At 44.8% G+C, this 26,558-nt stretch overlaps 1 protein-coding gene across 1 annotated transcript in view; it reads right to left on the reverse strand.

The window, feature by feature from the left end:
• Nucleotides 1-26,558, reverse strand: part of LOC125442215 (astrotactin-2-like) — a 198,777-nt gene that overhangs the window by 23,133 nt on the left and 149,086 nt on the right. Inside the window, exon 5 of the mRNA XM_048513441.1 lies at nucleotides 11,282-11,449. Within this exon, the coding sequence (XP_048369398.1) occupies nucleotides 11,282-11,449 (168 nt within the window). The remainder of the gene's footprint in view (nucleotides 1-11,281; nucleotides 11,450-26,558) is intronic.

Genomic DNA, 26,558 nt, shown 5'->3' on the forward strand with positions numbered 1-26,558 from the left:
GGCAACAGTGGATAAGGCTCAAGACAATGGGTATAAAATTATGGGTAGAAAGGTCCTGGCTGAGCACTGGAGCAAAGGAATTACAGTAAGAGTAGTTCAGCAATGGATTCAGCCATCTGGGAGGTAGTGACTTCCCCCTCTATGGAAGTCTTCAAGCAATAGTTGGATGAACACCTGTCAGGGAGGCTTTAGACTGATCCTGTATTGAGCAAGGGGTTGGCCCCTTCCAACCCTATGAGTCTATAATTCTAAGCTTCATCCCAACCAGTGGAAATTTCCAATTTAAAAACAGAAATCATTTTGGAAGGAACCTAGGGTTGACCTCAATTCTTCATTTTATCACAGTATGTCATGAGTCAATCTCTGGGTAGTTACCAGGACACAGAGGATGCTGAGGCAGAATGTGAGAACACAGTACAGCCAAAGTTGGCTGCTCCTGAGGAAGACCACGCAGCAGAACCAACACCCAGCCCTTTCCTGCCTGATGACATTCCAGTGGAGGAGCCTGCAAAGTCTCCTATGGAACCCAGTGCTGAGCCAGCTGTGCATAGGAGGCAGAAGCAGAGGCTGCTACTGCAGAAGCAAAGAAGGATTGTTTGGCAGTAAGAATCATAAGTTAATGTGATTGTTTTATTGGTTGTACACCGCCCAGAGCCCTTTGGGGATGGGGCAGTATATTAAATCTGAGATATAAATAATAAATAAATAAATAAATAATATGGGCAATTAGAAGATTAAGATTAACTTTTACAGGATACCAGCCCCTTGAACAAGGCTCTCTCTATAAGCCTTCCTGTGAGCCTGCTTCTGCCTGGGTGCAACAAGTGCTTTACCTGTCACTGCTGTGTGCCTGGTTCTTCATTGATTCCCAGTCTGCTCCTCAGTTCTCCCATGCCTTGACCTATTGAACCTGACTACACCTTGCCTGCCGCCTCCCTTAACTCACTGGACTGTGACCTGACCATGCTTGTGCTTGCTGCCTGCTTGACCCTGTGGGGTCAGACCCAGTCATGCCCCTGCCTGCTGGCAGCACACAGTGATAGCAACAAATATGCACACTCCCTTCCCACCTCCCTGTCTCTTTCAGACAGAAACCGTCTTCCTGTTACACACTGACTTGTCTTCCCTTGACCATCATTATTCAGATGTTACAACCTTATATGGTTATCTGGGAACCAGTAACAATATTCATACCTGGAAATGTTGAATAGTAATTAGCAGCTTTGCAACTCAGGCATTCAGAGGTGGTTTGTCATTGCCTGCCTCTGTGCAGCAACCACTTTCCACCTAAGCACTAACCGGAACTAACCCTGTGTAGTTTCCAGGATCTGAGGAGACTGGGCTAGCCTGGGCCATCCAAGTCACAGATAAAGAGGGTTTATCAGTTATTGATGCATCGTTCACCCCAACTCTTCCCCCATTTTCCACCCAACTGAGGTGACATTAGCCTTGGACCTAAGATACAACCATGTACAGATGATGCAAACAGAGGAATCAGGATCACACCTATCAGTCCCCATCACCTCACCTAACTACACTCAGTCTACTACCCAAACTGTATTAATATAGGCTCTCTCCCCAGGATTCTGAGTAGGTAAAGGTAGTCCTGTGTGCAAGAAGGTAAAGGTAGTCCTGTGTGCATTACTGATCCATGAGGTGACAGCACACCATGATGTTTATGTGGCAAACTTTGTTTATGGGGTAGTTTGGCTGCCTACACTTTACCTCCAGCATTTTGCTGCCCTCTGAAGGATGGGAGACAGAGTCAACCTTGAGCCAGCTGTCTGCAAATGACTTCTGTCGGGATCAAACTCAGGTCATGTGCAGAGGTTGGATTGCAGTACTGCATAACTCATTGGCAATGGCCTTGTTTTGTAAGCAGCAGGTTCCAGGTTCACCACCAGCAGCTAAGTTACAATCTTTGGCAACAGATGATGAGAAGGGCCTTTATCTGCTCAAGGAGCTGGAAGAGTCATTACCTGGCAGAGCAGACAATACTGAGAAAGACAGCCCAGTGATCTCACTTGATATAAAACAGTGTCTTGTTTTCAAATAATTGGATTTCCACTGTACAATAAATGGGGTCTTTTTTTATTGTCAAAGGCTTTCACAGCCAGAATCAACTGGTTGTTGTGGGTTTCCTGGGCTGTGCAGCCATTATCTGGTAGTTTTTGATCTGAATGTTTCGCCTGCATCTTTGGCTGGCATCTTCAGAGGCATGTCATGGTAAGATGTGTGTCTCTCTGTGACACAGACACTAACAGACTATGGCCACATTGCCCAGAAAATTCCAGTCAGGGGTCAATTTCTTTCTTTCTTTCTTTCTTTCTTTCTTTCTTTCTTTCTTTCTTTCTTTCTTTCTTTCTTTCTTTCTTTCTTTCTTTCTTTCTTTCTTTCTTTCTTTCTTTGGCTCATTCCGCACATGCAGAATAATGCACTTTCAAACTGCTTTCAATGCTCTTTGAAGCTGCGCGGAATGGCAAAATCCACTTGCAAACAGTTGTGAAAGTGGTTTGAAAACGCATTATTTTGCGTGTGCGGAAGGGGCCTTTCTTTCTTTCTTTCTTTCTTTCTTTCTTTCTTTCTTTCTTTCTTTCTTTCTTTCTTTCTTTCTTTCTTTCTTTCTTTCTTTGGCTCATTCCGCACATGCAGAATAATGCACTTTCAAACTGCTTTCAGTGCCCTTTGAAGCTGTGCGGAATGGCAAAATCCACTTGCAAAAGAGTTGTGAAAGTGGTTTGAAAACACACTATTTTGCGTGTGCGGAAGGGGCCTTTGTTTCTTTGTTTCTTTCTTTCTTTCTTTCTTTTTCTTTCTGCTGGACAAAAGAAAGCTTTCCATCACAGACTGTATCAGTCACCATTCAGCAGAAGGTACCTGGCACGGAACCCGGGAGCTTCCACATGTTAAAACATCTGCTCTCCCATGGCCTCCAGTTATGGACGTTAAAAATTGGACAGGCTTTCTGTTTGCGTTGGCCTGCATTTGGCTTCATTTAACAAAGATATTTTGGGTTTTTTTTAAAAAAAATCATACTAGATTTTCTTTGGGGAAGCACAGATGTGACACATTTCAAACCCAGAGCAAAACCTATCAGAGCCAAACCTGCAATGCTGCCAGTTCACACGCCAAGGCGGCTAATGCGTACAAAATCCAAAAGGCTCAAAAATAATTAGGAGTGCCTTCAAGGAGGCACATGGCATGATCACACCACAACCCCTGCCAGGTGAAGTTCCCCTTTCCAGAAGGGAGACTGCACGAAAATTAAAGCACAGAAAAGGAACGAAAGGAGAAAAAGCTTTCAGAGATCATTAACCAGTCTGCTTCAAGGGAAATCTGTTCCCTAGGGCTCCAGAAAGCTTCCCTTTGGTAAGCGGCTAGGCACAGAGGACCTTATTGGGAAATTGCATCAGCGACGGTCATTCGCATTAAGATGGGTTAATTGTTTCTTTTCGAACCTCTTGCGATTAGCTCATTGCAACTTTCAAAAGTTTTTTCCGCATTAAAAGGTTTCCAGGGTTGCTTTCAACCCAATTTGATATATATATTTTTAATTTTAGCAAACACTGTTATTCATTGCTATAGCATTAAAGGAACCAAGAGCACAGCACTTTTGTCCTCTCTGTCTTTAGAAGATGGTCAGTGAAACTGGCACGTTAAAACACACACACACACACACAACTCTAAAAAGACAACAAGAGGAAGTGGAAATGTCCCTTTAATGTATAAAGCTGTGGTTTCCTCGACTATCACTATTCAAAAAGCAACACCAAGCCAGACTTAGCAGACAGCAAAAGAAATGAAGATGAGACACAGAAATGGTTGGTAACTACACAAAATCCCGCTGTGACTCCACTCAGAAGCTAGCAGCAAATGAGAGGTAAATAGCCAATCCCCATCTTGGACGTCTTAAATTTGCTCTGAACATCTATGCCTGGAGAGAACCAGCTTAGCCTGAAACCTAAAAACGATAAGCTGTTCCAACAAACAGGAGCAAAGCTCCTCTTATTAGAATGGGTTCAAAACAGACTCATATGCCAAAAAAACCCAGGGGTGGTCTAAGTCATTTTTTTTTTCTTCAAAAGATGTTTGAACACATTTCCATGGGTTCACAAAGCAGGAGATTGTGCTAGCAGTGAAATTACTGTGGTCTCTGATTAAATGGGCTTTAGATGCTCTAGAAGTAGCACAAAGGCTGTTGCTCCCATATGGGCAAAAACATCTGAACGGATCCTTATTTTACCATGTCAGGAGCAGCCTGTACCCTACAGAGCCCCAATCAGTCTAGGACAGTGATGGTAACTTTTTGAGACAGAGTGCCTAAATTGCAACCCAAAACCCACTTATTTATTGCAAAGTGCCAACACAGCAATTTAACGTGAATGCTGAGGTTTTAGTTTAGAAAAAACAGTTGGCTCTGAGGCGTACGTTACTCGGGAGTAAACTTGGTGGTAGTCGGTGGCTTTACTTTGAAGCAACCGTGAAACTCTTCCAATGGGTGAATCACGACGCTACTCAGAAGCAAGCCCTATTGACAGCAACCGAGCTTACTCCCAGGTAAAGGATTGTGCTTTAATTCTTCACATGAAAACCAGTGGAGTTTAACAGCGCTTAACAGGGTTACCTACACTGCTTCCCCAAAAGTAGGTTTTAGGTTTAATGCTAATAATCAATCCCAGCAGCTCAGGCCAGCCTCGATGTGTGGGGGAGGGGGCGACTGTTTGCGTGTGCCCACAGAGAGGGCTCTGAGTGCTACCTCTGGCACCCGTGCCATAGGTTCGCCAACACTGGTCTAGGAGAAAAGTGTTGCAGGGGTGCCTACCAGTTCTGTTGCCCCAAGCCACTGCCATACAATTAGTTTGTTGTCATGTTTGAGCAAACTATACTCATCATACTTGCTAGAAGCATTAATTGATTGGCTGGAACAGGGTGATATTCTAGGCGAGAAGCAAATAGGGTTCAAGAGGGATAATTCAACTGTGGACTATTGCCTAGTGCTATACTACCTGACAGAAAAAATGCATTCATTTCCTCAGTGGCTCCCTTTATGTAAAGTTCATCAATCTGAAAGAGGCTTTTGACACCACCCCTAGGAAAAGTCTTTGGGGAAAAGCTATGACAAACCATGACTGACAAAATTCTTCTGCGATTCAAGCAGCAACTCAGTGCAGACCTTACGTCTCAGATGGGTTGCAGTTATGGTGACAAGCTGACTGAGCCATTGAACTTCCATAAAGGGTTAGGCAGGGCTGCCTTTTGATCCCATTTTTGTTCAACCTATTATGAATGGTCTTTTGATGTTCTTCATGTCGAATGTGCAAAGAAACTGAGAAGACCCAGCAGGGGGCAGGCAAGTGGTCAGCTACAGAGGGTTGAGAAGTCAGTGATCTCTCTGTCCTTCTGAGTCACTTCTTGTCTGCCCTTAGACTGATACTCTCAGGTCTAATATTCTGCTTCTCGGAAGTTAGTTGAAAAGACTCTTCCTAGCTAGCAATAAAGCAGCATGTTATCTTTCCCTCGTTACTATCCTAAATGTACTTCCTAATAAACATTTACCTTTTGCCCTTTCAATCAGTGTGTTAGCCGCTTCTCTGTGCAGTAAACTCCAACACTGGTTATGTGTTCCAGGAGTTAATTGCACTGATTAAAAGACAAAGCAAACTTTTGCCCCTGGCTCAGATAGCCAGAGAAAAATGACAAAGGGATTGAAGATGGCCACCCCCTGTGGAGAAAGGTACACATAAGCCTGCTAACATATGCAATTTTTTCCACGTGGAGATTGCAAATGAAAGCAAGCTTGAAGCAGGAAAACTTATGAAACTTCATTTCAACACTGAAAACAGCTCAGTCAGATGATAACTGGACCAAAAGAAACTCAAAAACCAGAGATTTTATTGTTTCAACTTTATTAGATCAATTACTGATTGAGACAGACACTTTTGAAATGGCAGCTGAAATTTGGGAGAAGTTAGAAAAACATTTTGGAAAGAAATCACGAACAACAATTATGTTTCTGCAGTATCAGCAACTTCTGAAATATTTGGCAAAAGGGAGTGATTTAAATCAGCATGCTAATGAGATGCTGCAGCTAACTGACCTGCTGAAGTTAGTTGGAAAGGTCTTAATTCTATATGTGTTGATTTCATTGTCAGAAAGCTATGAGAACTTTGTAACTGTGATAAAGAGTAAAGAAAGCTTTGCTTTGGCGCAAGTTATTAAAGAACTAAGAGATGAGCACACACAGAAAAAGTCTGCCCAAATCACAAATGATTTACAAGTATTAACTATAGGTAAAGAGGTCTTTACATTGCCGTGCATGCAATAAAATGGGTCATTTTGCAAGTAAGTGACCAGACCACACTGAGGGTCCACAGATTGGAGTTGCCATTTAGGGTTTTTTACAACAATGAGTAATAAAAGTCTAGCATTGATTCCCCTCAGAGAGCTGAAGTTTGCAAGGCAGACTAAAGAACTAAGAGACATGAGCACACAGAAAAGTCTCGGCTTCAAATCACAAATGATTTACAAGTATTAACTATAGGTAAAGAGGTCTTTACATTGCCGTGCATGCAATAAAATGGGTCATTTTGCAAGTAAGTGACCAGACCACACTGAGGGTCCACAGAGTGGGTGCCATTTGGGTTTTACAACAATGAGTAATAAAAGTCCCCTGTGTGATTCCCCTCAGAGAGCTGAGACTGCAGGCAGACAGACTCTTATTTAAGGATTTTTTTTGTAATGAAAATTGGAGAAATGAGAAAAATAATTAGACTTTAGACAGAGGAAGCAGTTATCAGCTTTGTGGAGAGAAAAACTGCTTTGAGTTTCTGGATAAACATAAAATGCACTCTTGCAAAAGGAACTCTGAAAGATTGTTCATATGTTTATTAAAGACTGTTTATATGTACTTTCGCTTGCAAATGTTCTGACTTCTATAAGTGCTTTACCAGAAAAAGGCTATTCAGTATCCTTTGATGAAGCATGTTTAATTTTGATGACACAGACTCAGTTGCCCAAGGAACATAGCATTCAGAGAAAGTGAATCTTGTTCAGAAGTGAAATCATAGGCCCTTTCCGCATGGGCCAAAAACGACGGCCTGGGGGCGGTAAAAACGCCGCCCCCAGGCCGCCGTTCGCACAGGCGGCGCTGCTGCGTTGCAACGCTTCCCCCCCAGGGCGGCGTCAGGCCGCCCTAAACAACAACCCTTTAAAGGGTTGTTGTTGGGGGGAAAGCGTCTTCCCTGCGGCGCTGTGCAAACCGCGCCGCCGGGAAGACGCTGTCTCCCTGCCCCGTCCCACTCACCTTGTCCCTGTCGTCGCCTGCTGGCCGTCGAAGCCCCACCCATGCTGTCCTCCGACCCCTGGAATTCTCGCCGGCGTGGAGGCGACAGGGAGGCCGTGCGGAAACGGCCATAGAGAATTTTTAAACTTGTGGCACAGGCACTTTGGCCACAGAATAACTGAAACAATAAAACTACTTGAAAGTCGGACTTTAATTGAGAATACGCAAATTGATAACTGCTCTCAGTGAACAGACCAATGTGATACTTGCCTTAAGGCAAAGGGTGTCAGACCAAGCTTCCCAAAGGAATCAAGCAGGCAGAGAGCAAAACACCCTCTTGAGCCCTTCAGGAAGAAAATATTTCCTCACATTTATAGATGATTTATTCAAAATATACTGTGACATTTCCTCAGACATAAAAGCAAAGTTCTGAGCAAATTTAAGGCTTACCTTGCTTTAGTTAAACACAAATTCAGAAGGACCCAATGGTCTTATGCTCAAACAATGGGAGAGAATATTGTTGAAATGAAATTAAAGCATTATTGGCTGAATACAGGATTGAACATCAATTGACAACTGAAAGAAAAAAATAGGTTGCTTACTGAAATGGCCAGATGCATGTTGTTTGAGGCCAAACTGCCAGATAAATATTGGGCAGAGGCCATTAATACAGAAACCTACTTACAGAACAGACTATCAACCAAGGCAGCTGATAAGACTCCTTATGAACTTTGGTCTGGGCAGAAGCTATGTGTCAGCCATTTGAGAGTATCTGGATAAAAAGCACATGTTTATGTTCCTAAACTGAAGTGCTCAAAACTGAACCTCAGAAGAAGACATTTTTATAAAATATTTTCATGGGTTCAGAGGATACAGAATCCTTAACCCTTAGATTGGTGAAGTAAAGATTTGTGATGCAGTTTATATTGATGAAGAGGAAAAAGCAGATTCCAGTGATTTCACCTCAGCAGAGCACAATCAAGTGCAGCAGTCAGAAACAGTCTACCTGAATACCATGGACAACACACTTGATGCATCTGAGGATCACAGCACCATGGACAGAACACATGGAACATCTTTACAGCCTGTTCAGCCAGAATGGGCTACAAATCTCAGGCATTCCAGCAATACAAACATGGGTATACCACCTTTGAGATATACTTGTCTTGCGAAGGCAGCAATGGTTCCAGAGCCCTCCACATGGGAGTATATTGCAAGGATGCCTGCTAAAGCAGAGCAGTTGAGAAAAAGTGCAGAAGAAGAGATTGAAGCATTAACTTAAAACATAGACACTTACAGAACTACCACCTGGAAAGAAGGCAGTAGGATGCAAGTGGGTCTTCAACAAGCATGATGCAAAAAGGGAAGTGGAAAGATACGAGGCAAGACTGGCTGCAAAAGGCTACTCTCAAAAATTTATAGAAGATGATGATGAAATCTTTTCACCAATGGGTGAGTCAAATCTGAGATTGCTCTTGAGCATCGCAGCTGTAAGAAAGATGTAAGCTGAACACCTAGACATAAAGACTGTCTTCCTACATGGAAAAAATAAAGGAAGACATCTACCTGGAACATTCATCAGGATTTGAACAACACAAGGGCAAGCATCTTGCGTGCAAACTTCAGAACAGCACTTATGGATTAAAACAGTCAGCCACTTTTTGAACCAAAAACTTTACCAGATGCTTACCAAAGAAGGATCTGAACAAGGCAAAGCAGAACATTTTCTGTACTCAAGGTACAGAGACAACAGATGGACTCACATTCTGACTTATGTGGATGATCTAATCTTATTCTATGAAAGCAAAGAGGAAGGTGATGAAACATTTCAGCATTTGAACCAACCATATGGATGTGAAATATCTCATGAGTAACCTGTGTGAAGACAAGCTTGCCATTTTGCAGTACTGCCCTACAGAAAAAATGGTTGCAAATGCGTTCAAAAAGCCCTTACCTGGAGCTAAGTTTAGAACTCTAGGTAAGAAGATGAATCTTGTGGTCTGTATACACTAGACCTCGAGAAGTGGTGTTGGATGTAGCAATGTCTAATGTGCAAAAAATGTTGAATGTGCAAAGAAACTGAGAAGACCCAGCACTAGTCAGCTAGAGAGGACTGTAAAGTTAGTGACCCATCCATTCTTTTGTGTCACCTCTTGTCTGATACTCTCAGGTCTAGGATTCTGCTTCTTCTCAAAAGTTAGAGTAGAGACTCTTCTTAGATAACAAGATTGCAGTATGCTATTTTTTGTCTTTCCTACCCTAAATGTACTTCCTAATAAACATTTATATTTTGTATTGTTGAAGGCTTTCACGGCCGGAATCACTGGGGTGTTGTGTAGTTTCCGGGCTGTATGGTCGTGTTCTAGCAGCATTCTCTCCTGATGTTTCGCCTGCATCTGAGGCTGGCATCTTCAGAGGATCTGATAGTAGGAAAGGAAAGCAAGTGGAGTATATATACCTGTGAGTAAAGGTCAATAGGTGAGGGCATCTGAATAGGAGTGGCCTGGCAAGTGAGTAACAATGAAGTGTAGCATGCGAGTAACCATGGAGATAGCAAGGTCAATAGGTGAGGCATCTGAATAGTACTCTATTCAGATGCCTCACCTATTGACCTTGCGATCAGATTCTCTGAAGATGCCAGCTGTCTTGGATGAGAGTGGGTTTGCAAATCATTATTTTTCTCTCTGAATACTGCATTAAGAAAGGCCTGAAAACAAACAACCAGAATATATAGTCGTTGTCTTCTCAAAAGCAAAAAAAAACAAAACCTTGCAGTATTCAAATGGACTCTGAATTGTAAAGAAGTCCAACAAGTGAAGGAACTTTCATATTTGGGAATTATTATTTTTTTGTATCTAACCTAAAATGGGGATCATATCAATCATTGATCAGAAAAAAGCAACCAGGATGGTAACTATGTTCCAGTTTCTGGGGAAAAAATCCCCAATTATTTTCTATGGAATATCCATAAGGATTATTCCAGTTAATGAAAATGTTTACTATCTACTATTCTTTTTTTTGCAGAAATTATTAACCATTCCTTGCCATGTACCTGCCATGGCTCTTCATTCAGAATTGTGCCAACCTTCCCTTGAGGCAAGGGCTTGGTTACAAGCATTGAGATTATTCATCAAGATATATTTGAGCAATAAAGGCTATCCAATGGGCCAGAGGGGAACCTGCTCCCTCCTGCCCACTCTCCAACAGTGGACAGTATGGTGCAGGTTCTCTTGGTGAGTCTCATCTGACTGTGGGGAGGGTCAACAAGGAGGCAATAGTTCCCTGTGGTGGTGCCAGGGACAAGGTGGGAAAGTGCCATTTTCTTGCCCTCCAGCAGTGTTGGGTGGTGATGGTCTGGTTGCTTTAGCCAAGAGTTCCACAATCCCTTGGACCAGCCTTGTACCATATGGCCAGAACAGGAAGCATCCATCAAGTGGCAAGAATACATACAATCAGACCCACTTAAGTAGTAGAGAGTTAGTATTACAATGGTTCCTTGAGATAAACCCAAGACAGAATGTTCTTACAGTGCTGAAAAACAATCTCAAGAGCACCACAACAATGAAGGCATCCAGGACCAGCAAACAAACAGCCCTCCCTGAATCCCAGCAGAGAGAACTGAAAACCCAGAGTCCTTTCCCCCTGCACTGTTCTGTCTTAAACTGCACAGGTTAAGAAAACAGTTTCCCAGCAAGGTAGACCAACCAAGAAACAGCCTCCAAGCTCTTCTATGTTTCGTACTGAATTCATCCCCCTTTTGTTCACTGTTCCAGAGGAATCAGTAACTTTTCAAATTCATTGTTAATTAAAGGCTTTCAAAAACTACACACTGAAAACAATGATTCATGGCATAAGGGAATACAAGAGAAACATCTAGGAGAAGTTTTCATAGATCATAGCCAGAACAGAAGAGTAAAAGGCACCCTCCTAAGTTACATCTCACATTTTTTCCCTTTCACAAGGCCCCTGAAGTATCACTACCACCCCGAGTCTACTTACCAGTATCCTGATCACACAGCTGTTCACAAGCATCTGTGGTCCTCTGTCCACAGAGATCTCTCACCCAGGGAGATGTGGCATTGATTTGGTAATAAAGGGAGAGCTTTGCTGGGTTTAGCCAGTCAGAGATGTCCAAATAGCTTCCCTCGCTCACGACAAAACTGCTTCCTGCAGAAACCAGAGTAAAATGAAGAACAAATTAACGGGGTAATAACCGCAGCTTCCAAGCCCTGCATCTTCAATGAATATCAAGAAAGCTAGTAATATTGGTCACATACATTGCATGTATGTTTGTGCCCTTCCCCTGAACCCCATGGAAGTTGCTGGGGGGGGGGGGGAGAAGACAGCAATGGAACAATCCATGAATCCATGAAGATGGGTGGTAAGTCTCAAGGTTGTAGGCCAAGATACATGAGGCAAAGCCGCTGAATGGCAACAGAAAGAAGCCATGGAAACATTTGCCAATTGTAGCTTTTGTGTATGTGTGTGCATGCACATACATGTGTGCACCCCATCAAGTTGCAATTGCCTTACAATGATTCCCAAGAGTTTTCAAGGGATGATATGGTTGAAAGTGGTTTGCCATTACCAGCCTCCATGTGGGCTGAAAAAGTCCTGAAAATGTGACTGGCCCCAGGTCACCCAGCAGGGAATCATACCCAATTCTCCAGATTAGATTCTGCGGCTCTTAACCACCACACCACACTGGGTCTCAGCCTTGGCTTAGGAGTCCAAAATTGTCCCATCTGTCCCAGATGTGGACAAAAGTAACACTGGAACAGCAGTTGTTTCATTGTATGCTCAGCATTACCAACAGCTGCCTTGCCATGCATCCAAAATCTGTATGTTATTATTTCGTACATTTCTAGATGCCTCTTCAGAGTCCGGCTCAAAGGTGGCTTACAACTAAAATGACACATTTAAAAGGCCATATGGTAAATGTTTACACAGTTCTGTCCTGCGTGTGTCCTTGCTGAAAGAGAAAGGATCTCTACTCGACACATACCTTGCAGCTCTCGATCAGATATGTATCCCATTATGTGATTTGTCAAAAAAGGGGAACATGCAATAAGTTAAAGTGACTTGAGTGCTGAAACCTCACACAGATCTCAGAAAGGTAGCAATGAATGATCATTGGGCAAAATACACTACAGTCCGCTTTCATCTCTTGGTAGAATATGGATGCATCAAGAGTCACAGGCATGTTTCATTCCCCAGAAAGCATTAGTCTGCCTCTTGATCTATAGTTTAGCAAACTAAAAATGTGACAAATACTTACCTGAATCCCACACCCCACCTAGACAGGTGGGAATATGCCTCGTCTAATTAGGCAAATTGATTTTTAGTTGAGACCAATCATTTCCCTATCTAACTCCTGATGCTCAACCTCACTTGGGGGATTATGCAAACGCCAAGGTCTTCATTAACTCTGATCTTCAATTACATTGATTATAAGGTTGTTTTTGCAATACTGCTGCAGAGATCAGAGGTGAACTGGAAAACAACCCTGGTCATTAAACTGTGTTTTGCAAAATTAATGTCATAGTAACAAGCAAGATCTGAGAAAGGATTTCTTAGAGTAGCAAATTGAAGTCAGTCAAAGCACCAACGGCTTTTATTTTGGGATTTTTTTTCTTTGGACCAATTTAGCAATAATGTCAGGTGTCATACCTCTAGTTACCATGATATTTTACTACAGAAGCATACGGTATTATAAATCCCAGGGCAATTTGCTTTTTAAAACCTCAGACAGACATCTATTGAATGAGAAAGCACAGGGTTTTTTGGGGGTGGAGCAATTAAATGGGAGAAGGATTGCCAAAGCTTGGGACCACATCCTTTCTGGAATTTCCATCAAACACACAGGAGATCCATTCACCTCCATGGGGTTTTCCCAGGATAAGTTCTCACAGAGGACTGTGTCATGATCACATGTCTGCATGCTATTATTCTGGCATGGTGAGAAGAGGCAACCAGGAATCCTGCAGACCAAGTGATATATAAGGTTAAACAATATTGAGAGTGAGCGGCTGAGTTCCAAGTGGTTTCCTTTTCAAAGATTACGGACCCCGCATTGCCTCAAGCATATCTGGTTCATAGTTGTACAATGGTCCGCAGAGACCTCTGGCCATTGTTTTGTTTTGTTTTATTATTTCCCCTTCCTTTTTTGTTCTCTCACCTCACACATTTCTATCAAAGCACAACTGGGTACAGCAGCTTCAGAAGTTCACATGTCACTTTCCAGAGGTTTCCATCAAAGTTCAGCCAGCCTGTTTCAGCCTCCACAAAAGAGGCTTGAAGGGTTGACATTTCCATATATATATATTCCAGAACAAAACAGGATAAAGCAGATCCGGACTTTGTTCTTTTTTCCCCCTTGCTAAGAACCAAAGAAGCAGCCAAAAATACTTGGCTGTATTTCTTTCTCTCCCTTTTCCTTTAAAATACAACCTGAAAGCAGCATTTCTGATTTCAATTCTAATAATACATTTGGTTTCCTTCAGCTGATTTGAGACCTTTTGGTCTGCCAAATTCCTTCTAAGGTTTTGTTTGGTTGGTTTTTCTCACGGGATATACAGGAAATTTATATTCTGCATGGGCTATTTGGCCAAACTTAGATGGCCCAGGCTAGCCAGATCTCACTAAGAACATCAGAACTAGCCTGCTGGATCAGACCAGAGTCCATCTAGTCCAGCACTCTGCTACTCGCAGCGGCCCACCAGGTGCCTTTGGGAGCTCACGTGCAGGATGTGAAAGCAATGGCCCTCTGCTGCTGCTGCTGCTCCTTAGCACCTGGTCTGCTAAGGCATTTGCAATCTCAGATCAAGGAGAATCAAGATTGGTAGCCATAGATCGACTTCTCCTCCATAAATCTGTCCAAACCCTTTTTAAAGCTATCCAGATTAGTGGCCTGATCTCAGTGGCCTGATCCTAGATCTCAGGAGCTAAGAGGGTCAGCCCTGGTTAGTCCTTGGATGGGAGGCCACCAAGGAAGTTGCTATGCAGAGGAAGACAATAACAAACCACCTCTGCTAGTCTCTTGGCTTGAAACCCTATTGGCTGCCATAAGTTCTTTGGAACTTGACAGCACTTCTCCCTCCCTCCCTCACACACACACACACACACACACACACGCGCGCGCGCGCGGGCGTTTATTAGCACCTTTCCTTCTTTAGCATTAGTCCTCAGCAAGTCAACATCTGCAGGAAACTTACAGTGCAATTTTGTGCAGAGTTACTCCAGTCTAAGCCCATTGAAATGAATCGGCTTTGACTGGAAAAACTCACTTTGCACTATTAAATGTCACAGGGAGTGGAAGAAGAAGCCGGGCAACTTTCCATCACTGCCTGGAACCAGCTGCTAGCTGAAACCTTCCCACCCTTTAGCATCTACCTGTTGCCAGTGTATCATCCAAGGGAGAGCAGGAAGCCACCAAAAACCTCTGACTGTCCTTGTGTCCAGTTAACTAAGAATCCCCCCCCCCAAAAAAAATCACTTTTCATTGGACTTCAATTGTGCTCCCCCTTTGGGTGCCATTTTTAGCTATGAAAAATGGAATCAAAACATAATAAATAAATTGCTTATAGGTGGAAGCATATTCTTTTTCATCCCACTGGATGCTCACATTGAAGTCCACCCCTGGCAACACAAACCGGATATCTATTTTGTACATTTTAACCCCATTTATCTTCCAAGAAGTTCTGGAACACATGTGTGGTTTTCTCTCTCTCCAGCCTTTGGTACCCTCACAACAGCTGTTTGAAGTAAGTTATACCGAGACAAAGAAGGAGAGGAGGGAGGCAGAGAGAAGGCACACAATTTTTCCACACAATTCATTTAAAACATTTTGAGGCAGGAAATAAAATGTTTCCTCCATGGAGTCCTACACTCCTCCATGGAGTTTCCCGAACATTTTATTTCCAGCCTCAAAATGTTTTAAAGTGATTCTCTGGCTGAAACGTTTTGAAAACGTCTTCAGTCGCTATGCGATCTATTGACTATGTTTCCCATGCGTCTCTGCTTCCCTGGACTTCCTCATTGGTGGCATCATCAGAGCTCACTCAGTTCCATTTCACCTGTTTATTTGCAGCACTTCTCTGTTCTTTTACTGAGTCTTGGAAGAATCATGTATACGAGGAGTAGAGAATACAGCACAAGGGTGTGAAGCATTGAAGCTCTGATTCAACTGAGAACTTTTTTTTAAAAAAAAAGGAGAAATCACAAAATGGCAGCTACAGATCACTTCAAGGGGATGAGTCTGAACAAAGGGGAGGATTACAAATGCTGTAGGAGATTTGTGCAGAAAGGGCCAGAGTGACACTAGCCTAAAGGCACCACACTGAGTTCCATAGCTCAAATCCATGGGGATTTGCACTTGGATCCCCCAGATCCTATTTCAGCATTTTAATCACTATATTATTGGATGTAGCAATTCCTAATGTGTGCAATTCCTAATGTGCGCAATTCCTAATTTCCCCCCCCCCTTGAACCTAGGGGGTCCCTATTACATCTATGGGGCCTTCCATTCCCTTCTCAGGAGGGGTTTTCAAACAGTTGGACACTGTATATTGTATGCTGCATTTTAAATGGGTTTAGTTATTTTAATGTTATAGAAGAAGAAGAGGAAGAAGAGTTTGGATTTATATCCCCCCTTTCTCTCCTGCAGGAGACTCAAAGGGGCTGACAATCTCCTTGCCCTTCCCCCCTCACAACAAACACCCTGTGAGGTAGGTGGGGCTGAGAGAGCTCGAGCTTTGTGACTTAGCCCAAGGTCACCCAGCTGGCGTGTGTGGGAGTGTACAGGCTAATCTGAATTCCCCAGATAAGCCTCCACAGCTCAGGCGGCAGAGCTGGGAATCAAACCCGGTTCCTCCAGATTAGATACACGAGCTCTTAACCTCCTATGCCACTGCTGCTCCCTTAGAGCCATATTTATGTTTATATTTGAGATTACAATCGTGCTCTTCCTGTTATGTTATTTTATTTTATGTTCTACGCTGCCCAGAGCCTATTTATGTTGTACACTGCCCAAAGCCCTTTGGAGTTGGGTGGTATATTAAACAAACAAACAAACGACGATGACAACAACAACAACAACAGTAACAACAACAACAATAATTCCTAATGTGCGCAATTCCTAATGTGCAAAGGAACAGCAGGGAGTGGGTAAGTGGTCAGATAGAGTGGGCTGTAAAGTCAGTGACCCCTCCATCCTTTTGTGTCACCTCTTGCCTGTCCTTACACTGATACTCTCACGTCTAATATCCACCTTCTTCTCGAAAGTTAGTTGAAGAGACTCTTCCTAGCTAGGAAGATAGCAGCATGCTATTCTTCCCTCTTTCCTGTACTTCCTAATAAACATTTGCCTTTTACCCTTTTAATCAGTTTGTTAGCCGCTTTTCGGTGTGGTAACCTCCAGCATATATTGCAGTGGTTCTCAGATCCCATTTATTTTACTCAACAGTATCAAGCTAGGGAGGCTGTAAGCTCCTGCTCTCTGGCAGTCTACAAGCAGCAGCTGGACAAACACTTGTCAGATATGCTATAGGCTGGACAAACACTTGTCAGATATGCAGCAGATATGCTATAGGCCCATGCTGGCAGGGGCTGATGGGAATTGTAGTCCATAACATCTGGAGTGCCAAAGGTTCACCACCACTGCTATAGGTTGATCCAGTATTGAACAGTAGTTTGGACTAAATGGCCTGTATGACCTCTTCCAGCTCTATGATTCTGCGATTCTAAGCTGCCATGGACACAAACAGTACACATTTTAAGTGACTCTCAGTCACAAACATCACACACCTTTTCAATCAATGAGTTTTGGAGGGGGTGCTAAACAGACAACTTGAAACCACAAGACATACTGGGAGTAATCCTCCACCTTCAGAGAAGTACTCTGTAATTTGTAGCCTTCTCAAATAGTTGCAGACCTGCAACACGGCTCGTTCAGCTCGGGAATTCAATAAGCAACTGCCTTCATACAAACCTAGGTGAACACCTGAAGAAACAAGGTGATAGCAGGGTCACCTTTAAGCATGACTTTGGCAGAAGCAAATTGTCTCTGTTTAATTAACATGGTTAATTAAAAGAGAAGTGAGAGATTGAACCAGCACTTCTGTGTTTATCTACCAAGATCGAGAGGAAAATGAGAGGGGAAAAACACTGATAACAGCTACATTCAATTCTGTTAGCATCCCAGTGGAGGCAACTATCGGGAAAGGGGATAAACAGACTTTGGATGGAACAATTAAAGTTCAGCGCAATGTCAGTCACAGTGTGGCATTCGAGAGCTAAATGAAGTTACGGCTTATTTAGCACTCTGCCGCCCTGGGAAAAAAAGGTACAAGCCAAGAGGGCTGGTTTTCATCCACATATATCCTTGCCCATTCCAATCAAGCTCTTCCCCCTCATACCAGCCAAGATATTTATAACACTAACCAGCTCCGTTACTGAGCTTGTCTATCACCAGGCAGATAAAGAGACATGCAAATTCAACTTACCTGCCAGAGGCAAAAGTCTCCCACCTCATCATCTAGCAGTTCCGGGGCACGTCTTTCTATGCTGCTCCATCGTTAATTTAGCATTTTGCAGTCACGCATGATGTGTATAAAACCTCAGGGCAATTACAGCCTCTCATTAGAGGAGGCCAGACTGAACTCTAATCTCTCACAAGGGAGAGATAACTTCTGCATGTCTGTGCGGTTCGCTTAAAATGGCCTAGTGTTTTTTTGTTCAGCATCTGCCTTAAACTTATTTATATTCATTATCTTAGGCACCGCCACCTCTTGGAATCAGAGTAGGAATGACCTCCACCACCACACCAAATTTCTGATAGGCCTGTTATTTAGTTATTTGCCATGCTTTTATCCCACCCTTCTTTCTAAGGAGCTCTTGGCAGCCTACGTGGTTTTCTCAACTCTCCACTTTATATTCACACCACAATCTTCTGAGGTCAGACAGGGTAGGAGGAAAGAGAGAGGTAGATCAACAGACAGACAGATACATAGAACTCATATAATGAGGGGGTGGGAGGCTTGAGCCCCAGGTGCTCCTTGGGGGGGGCGCAGGCAGAAACCCCCCCCCCCAGAATCCAGTCACAGAATCTTGAATCCCAGGGTGGCCACCACAGCCCTTACTCAGTGTAGAGGCTGCACTTGGGGGTAGAGGCTGGCTTAGATTGGCACCCACCAGGACTCTGCCATGCTGCCCCAGCATGGCTTCCATGGTCTATTTTCAGTGTAGAAGGGTTGTGGAGGCCACACTGGGGTGGCAGACACTGGGTGGGAAATCCCTCCCTCCCTCCCTTCCTTCCAACACAACTAGGATGGCTTGGAACCCCATCCCCCAAACTCCACCACTCCACTGTGCAGGCTACTATGGGACAGTGGAGTCAGGGGGCTGCAATTTCAGTGCTTGTCCTAGGTGCCATTATCTGTTAATATCTGACCGACTGACCAACAGACCGACAGACCAACCGACCGACCGACAGACAGACAGACAGACTGGAGGGAAGGAGGGAAGGAGGGAAGGAAGGAAGGAAGGAAGGAAGGAAGGAAGGAAGGAAGGAAGGAAGGAAGGAAGGAAGGAAGGAAGGAAGGAAGGAAGGAAGGAAGGAGGGAAGGAGGGAAGGAGGGAAGGAGGGAAGGAAGGAAGGAAGGAAGGAAGGAAGGAAGGAAGGAAGGAAGGAAGGAAGGAAGGAAGGAAGGAGAAGGAAGAAGGAGGAAGAGGGAAAAGGAAGGAAGGAAAAGGAGGAAAGGAAGGAAGGAAGAAGAAGGAAGGAAAAGAGGGAAGGAAAAGGAAGGAAGGAAAGGAAAAGAGGAAGGAAAAGGAAAACGAAAGGAAGAAGAAGGAAGAGGAAGGAGGAGGAAGGAGAAGGAAGAAGAGAAGGAAGAGGAAGGAAGGAAGGAAGGGAAAAGGGAAGGAAGAAGGAAGAGGAGGGGAAGGGAAAAGGAAGGAGGGAAGGAAGGAAGGAAGGAAGGAAGGAAGGAAGGAAGGAAGGAAGGAAGGAAGGAAGGAAGGAAGGAAGGAAGGAGAAATATTGGCCCAAATTCACACTACTAAGTCACAACCAACACAACAAACATAAACATAAAATACAGATAAACTACAAAATCACCACATAGCAATATCACATATGTGACACCATCAGTCTCTACTTTGGCCTCTGGCCAGCTGCCCTGCTCCAATGTGTCCCAAGGTCACAACCAGGCTGGCACAGCCATTTGATTCAGATCTGTTAGGTTTCCAGAAATGCATGAACTTCCTTGGTCCTTTTCATACAAACACCCGTCCAATAAAGCCCCATGCTTCCATATTCCTTCTACCTCTTTCTCTATAAACTAAAAGATCAATTATATGACATCTCAACACTGAATGCCTGCATTTAAATGTCCTGGTCCACTGCTATTACTGACCCTGTACTTTTATATGATACACAGAATGCAAATGTGTGACCCTATTTCCCCCGTGCGCCTCAGTTTCTGTGCATGTGTGTGCTAAAAATCCCAATGAGCTGAAAGCCTTGACACAGTGGCGCTACACCACTGACTGTTTAGAATGTTTTTCGCTGAAATGTTCCCAGATGTGGCGATCCCCCTCCCCCTCCTGCGGTTGAGGCTGACAAGCCGTCCCACCGTCCCTTTCCGAGGTGTTGGTCTCCTCGTCTCGAGCCCCAGTCTTCGGGGGTCTTAGAAATGTCAGCTGCCTGAACCACAGGGTGTCACGCAGGAAGGGGGGGAAGAACCCCTCCCTTCCTCTCAGGCCCTTGTCCTACCCCCAATTGGGGCCTTTCGCCCCTCCCCACGGGGCTGCTGTCGCTCGGGCTGGACGTTCGCGCTCGCACCCCAGAGAGGCGGCGGCAGTCCCCACGCGTTGCCTGCATTCCGCCTCGCTGCCTTCCTCCACCGTTCCCCCGTTCTCCCTCTCTTCTCCCTCTTCCTCTCCCTTCTCCGTCCTGGTCTCTCTCTTCTCCGACTTGACCTCTCCCTTCTCCGTCCTGGTCTCTCCCTTCTCCATCTCGACCTCTCCCGTCTCTCCTCCTTCTGCCTCCTCCCCTTTCCACTCCTTCCCCGACTCTCCTTCCCCTCCATTCGAGCACTGCCTTGCGGCCCCTCCGACTCCCGTGACTGCACTTCCCCCTCCGGGCTCCCGCAACACCCTCCCTCGCCCCGTCACGACCAGCCCCTCTCTCCCGGCCGCCTCCCCCTTATATCCTTTCCTCCCGGCTTCTGGGGTGGTCCCCGCTTCACGGCCGTGCCCGGCTGCCGCAACGCGCCGCAGCTGCGTTGGCGGCCTGACGAGCCGCAGCTGCGCCGCCTCGGTTTTGCCCGGCCGCTTCGACTCCCTGCCGGGGCTTCCCAGCCGGGGTGGGCCGCCGCCGGGCTCAGCTGCCGAGTCGCGGCGAGCCCCGCCCCCCGGCTGGTCGAGTCCGGGGCGCGTCGCCGCAGCGACCCCCGGACACCAGATGTGCAGCTATTTTAGAGTACTTGGAGGGGAAGGGGGCACTGTATATGCTGCAAGACAGGATATCCTCTGGATACCCCCATCATTTTGTCAGTAGTCAAATTGGTAACAGCTGCCTGACTGTGTTTCTTATGTGTTCCTGCTGAGTCAGCTAGTATACCTCATTGGCTTGTTAAGTGTCACATGGTATGTAACTGCTGTAAGCATTGGTTCTTGAACTGTATATATATGGTAAGGTTCAGTGTACTATTGTCCTTGCTGAGGGCAGGTCTCAAGCCGGAGGCTCTGTCAGTTTACTAAAGGATACTCTGTATATATATGCAACTACTTTAATACAACTTTTCTTTGGTTGAACTACTTGTTTCCAGTCCTTTATCCTGCACTCTATACATGCTCAGAGGTGCTACCGTTGCTAACTCTGTCACATTTATCACTACCCTACAGATCCAGACACAGTAGGTTATACAGGAAAACCTCCCGAGTTCTGTTCCTTGAACACACTGGGGCGCCTCTGTCATCCTTGGTGGGCAGTTAAGGTGCCAGCACAATTTATTCTTCTGCCAATGCCTTCTTACAGTTCACAGAAATCCCAATTTCATACCAGCTGCTTGACGTAGCTCCCTCTCTTTCCCCCCTATCCACGGCAATGCCCCTCTCCTGCTCCAGCCTCCTTCTGTAGCCTGTACAGATGTTGTATATAATGTGCAAGCTGCTTGGAAAAACGCTGGTCTTGTTTTAATTGGCCTCGTATTTCAAGCAGCTGCTCGGCAAGGACAAACTCCTGGCCCAGCCCCTTTGTGTCCTTTGCTCCTGGCCGGCCATGATTTTTGGACTCTTGCTTACCGCAGGGGCACAAGAGCTTATGAGATGCTTCACTGAGTCATTCCTAATTAAACTCACGGAGGGTTTGATTAGCTGGACTGAACGGAAGACCTCCCTTCATTCACCTAGCCTGACACTCCCGGCCCCAACCATATTTCTTTGGAAATGTTGTACTTAACAGCAGCATTACAGATCCAAACAGAAAGTCAAAGCCAAAGCAAAACCCCGTTACTGTTTAATGGTGTCTCTAATGAGCAGTGGAGGACAGTTTTATCATCTCAAGAGCTTAGAAATCTGCTCAACAAGGGAAGAAAGGAAGCCAAAATAGGGATGCTTACCTTCTAGAAAGCTGGCATTTTGTGCTGAGTGCTGTAGCAATCTCCCCATGGAGGTCTTTCTAAAGGTCTTGCTAGACACCCCCTCGCTTTTGCTTGGGCTTCCTAACGTTCATCCCAGGGGTGGACTGGCTGTTTAACTGACATGGACATTTCATGATGGGCCACTGCCCTGGAGGGCCATTGATCGTCAAATCACAGCATCTAGGGCAGTGGTGGCGAACCTTTGGCACTCCAGATGTTATGGACTACAATTCCCATCAGCCCCTGCCAACATCCAATTGGCCATGCTGGCAAGGGCTGATGGGAATTGTAGTCCATAACATCTGGAGTGCCAAAGGTTCGCCACCACGGATTTAGGGGACACCTGACCCAGACCTTTCATGGGTAGTTGGTGCTTATGGAGACCCCATAGGGCAGGGGTCTGCAACCAATTGGCCATGCCGGCAGGGGCTGATGGGATTTGTAGTCCATGAACATCTGGAGAGCCACAGGTTGCAGACCTCTGCCATAGGGTTTTCAAGGCAAGAGATGTTCAAAGGACCTGCCTCTGTGTCAAATTGTTGGTATTTCTTGGAGGTCCCCCACCCAAATACAAGACAGAGGCAGGGCTGAGAGGATGTGATGGGCCTGAGATCATCTATCATAATTCCATGACGAGAGTGGGGGGTTCAAACTTGAGTTTCCCACTTCCTTAACCAGAATATCTTGCTGGTTCTTTTCAGCCTACTAAAATGTCACAGTCTTTCAAGAAGTTGATGAAGAGGTTTTTTTTACATCTCAAAAGTTTGTTCATTACTTGGGATGTGCTGTACTTGTCTAACAGGTCTGCAACCTGCGGTTCTCCAGATGTTCATGGACTACAAATCTCATCAGCCAATTGGCCATGCTGGCAGGGGCTGATGGGAATTGTAGTCCATGAACATCTGGAGAGCCACAGGTTGCGGACCCCTGCTCTAACCCCTACAGAACAACTTGCCACTTTGCATTTCTTGAAGGCATGGAAAATAAACCTGCAGTCCTCTTGGTTAGATAAAACTTTGAAAGTATCTGAGCTGTTCTCTCCTACACATCTTCCACACTGGTCCTATACAATTCTTTACACTGGTCCAACTGCTCTTCTACCCCAACAAAACATTTTCAATAACCTGTTTCATTCTAATTTGCTGTTCAAATCCAGGACTCCTGATAGGCAGTTAGCATATATACTAGACACCCTCATTGCTGAGCAAAGCTTCAGGAAATGGAATGGATATCTGATACAGAAAAAGGGAAGGAAACCTCGTGTTTAGGTTGCAGAGACATCTCTTGCCCCAGGATCTTCACAGCCCTTAATTAGGCCTATTTCTCTTAATGCAGTTGCTGTCTTTTGCTTCATCTTTTCCTTTATCTAACCGAGGCATTAATAAGGCTAGTCTCCTGTTCAGTGCCATGGTGCCAGTGGGCAACATGCCAGTACCAGCCACTGCAGAGGAATTGCAATTTTCCATGTCAGTAATTAAACGGGCGAACAGCTGCCTCTTCCATGAAACCTTGGTTTGCCCCAGTTCTTATACAGCAGAATGGAGGCTGTCTGCCCTTTGCCATATTGGCCGAGCAGCTGCATAAACCCAGAGGCAGCTCAATAAATGCAGAGGGTAGATCTGGAAACAAAACACATCGCAAACACATGAAAAACCTGTGGGCAAAATAACAGATCTAAGAAAAATATTTGGGTATCTGGATATGACACAGGGTACTTAAAATAATCGATCCCAGCTGCCCTAATCAAACAATTTCTCCCACATTTTGCTTCGGGGGTTGGCATTCGTGTCTGTTTCATTGTTTGTTGATCGCTGCAGGCACGAATGTCCCAGAACGCCACAGTAATATTTTAGCTTTTCTACCTTCCAATTTGAAAGAGGGAAAGATTTTCATCTACCCAGCCTGCAGCCCCATCTTGCCCCTTAACCTTCCCCTTTCGATGCCCCCCAAAATCTACAAAACATCAAAATTATTTTTCAGTTTCTATCTGTATCCCCCTTTCGCATTTTCTATCACTCTGAAGCAGAGGTGGGATCCAGCAGGTTCTCACCAGTTCCCGAGAGTGGGTTACTAATTATTTGTGTGTGCCGAGAGGGGGTTACTAATTGGGTCTGCTTTTCCGTTAGAAATTCCATTCGGTCCAAAAAACATAAAGTCCTGTTGTTTCCTATGTGGCTGGTTAGCGAAGGTAGAAAACGGGATAATTCCCCCTGTTGGGATGTTTCAAAAACATGTTTTAGAAATATGGTAAAGTTCCTTATTTAAGGAAAGTACCCTTCTTTTGATTTCTAGAAGCAAAATTAAGTATTTGAAAGTATTAAGTATTTGACAGGCAGTTAATTAGAGAAGAAGTAGTTGTTTCTGTTGGCAGTAGACGATATGACTTGCTATAATGAGTTTAAATTATGGACAGAAAGATACCAGCCAGAAATTAGGAACTTTGTTTTTTTACAGTAAGAGTTTTTTACAGTAACAGAGAAATTATTAATGCCCCGCCCCCGGAATGTCCGGCCACGCCCCCGTTGTGCCCCGCCCAGCCCCATTGGCACTACGCCACTGTTTGAAGCCCACCACCATGGGAACCTGTTACTAAAATGTTTGGATCCCACCACTGCACTGAAGTTCAAAAGGTCCAGTGAAGTGCTTCTACATGGCCTAGTTTCTCCTTGGACAACAGAAATCACAGAGATAAGCATGCATTGAACAACCTCTCGAAGGTCATGCGAGTCTCATGGTTTGTCCACATTACACACCAGAAAGCGGTGCAGCATCCTGGAATATGCATGTCATTCATAGAAGTATGGTAATTTCCTGCATATGGCAATGGTCTCTGATGGGAAGATGAAGAACAGAAAGCTATGTGTCTCTCATTAGGTGTTTTAATTTTGATCAAAGCTCTGAGGGTTCATCTTATAATGTTCAGTGACAATTTCCTAACAGAGATATACCGCAAATGAGGGCAGCTTCCAAATCCACGGTGCACATATGGAAATTATATATTGAAATGAAGTGCCAGCCTATAATCCCCTACTGGCTACCAGATGATGCTCTGAGAGTCAATTTAAGAACACAAGTAGAGAAAATTGGTATGGGAAGCAGATTTAAGAACTGTAAAATGTGAGGAATAGTTGTGTCTATAAATAAGACATGGCACTAAACTTTTTTATTCAACCAAGACAGCTGTTTTCAGTGTCTGCAGCAGAGCAGCCCAAATTACCAGCATGTGCCAATGTCCAACTATTGCCCCAAGTCCATCTGGTGCTGCACCACTCCCCTGGCTAGCCTGACCTCAGAGGGGTATTTTCTTTCTCACTTTCTGCAGTACATAGCCACTAACTGGTTGTTTTAGAAATTACCCGCCAAGAAGGCCAGCACTCCCAACTTCTCTTTCCATGTTGCCATTCTAAAACACCACCCAGTGCCTGAGTCTCCCACCACCCAGAGATTGACTGCCATGGGAATGGCTTACTATACTTGGACATTTCTAAGGAACGAGTGATTTAACAACTGACTGACTCCCTTCCCCGGTACCCATTTTAAAAAGTGTGCTTGAATGGTTGAGGTCTGTGTAAGTTGTAGAACAACTACCAGCACTGAAAACTGTAAAGAATTTATCAAGCATTAAAAGTCCACATGTGTACTGTCTGCACAGTAATAGACTAAGCAAGGAATACAAAACGAAGGTGTTAACATGCAGTTACCTTGACTATCACTCTGTGCATGTCCTAGGTAGTCTTACTCTAAGGTAGGCTCTTAACTTAAAAAATATAGTTTGCTGAAAGTGTCCCATTGCCTTGGAATATTTGTCTGGGTAGCCATCCTTTGTCCAGATGTAACTCAGGTGTGAGAGCTCCTTTTTCCAATGGAATCAACCAGAACGAACTTGCTAAATTCAACCATTTTCCTCTGTGCCAAGGGATATTTTTCTCTTCTGTTTTCCCACATCTTTGTGGGTCAAAGAATCTTTTGCTCAAATCTTCAGGAAGACACAATCTAGCCTCTTATAATCCCAAGTCTCTATGTCCCTTTCTAGATATCAGATTCCAGTCAAAGTGTGAGCTGACCATTTCATTGTCTTAGGCTGTTTACGCACGGCCACGCTGTGGGGGGTCTGTGTGTGTGTGTGTGTGTGTGTGTGTGTGTGTGTGTGCGCGCGCGCGTGTGCGTGTGTGTGTCGGCATGAACGATGCTGACGCACCCCCCGGGACCGTTCACTCGGACAGTTGCCGGTAGGGGTGGGGAAGACATACCCCCTACCCTGCACAACAGCTCTGGAAGGCCGGAGGGATGGTAAGGCATTCAGGAAAGGGGGGGGGAATGGCGCCTTCCAGCTGCTGCTGTTCGCATGGCAGCAGTTGGAAGCTGCTGTTTCCGAAAAACCTCACACAGGGAGCGAAGTTTGGAAACTGCAGCTTCGCGCCGCTCGGGAGTTGCAAGGCCAGCAACGCCGGCCATGCTAACTGTCTCCCAGGGATGCTGTTTTTAGCATCCCTGGGACGCTGTATTTGGCCCATGTGGAAAGGGCCTTATGCTAAGGATGGTTTTTTACTTAGATGTTTCAGTGTTCTAAGAAAACTTTCCATTACCTCAGGGTCTTCGTCTAGGCATTCAGTATTTTGTGTGTTCCACAT

Source organism: Sphaerodactylus townsendi, linkage group LG12, assembly GCF_021028975.2.
Source record: "Sphaerodactylus townsendi isolate TG3544 linkage group LG12, MPM_Stown_v2.3, whole genome shotgun sequence".
NCBI lineage: Eukaryota > Metazoa > Chordata > Lepidosauria > Squamata > Sphaerodactylidae > Sphaerodactylus > Sphaerodactylus townsendi.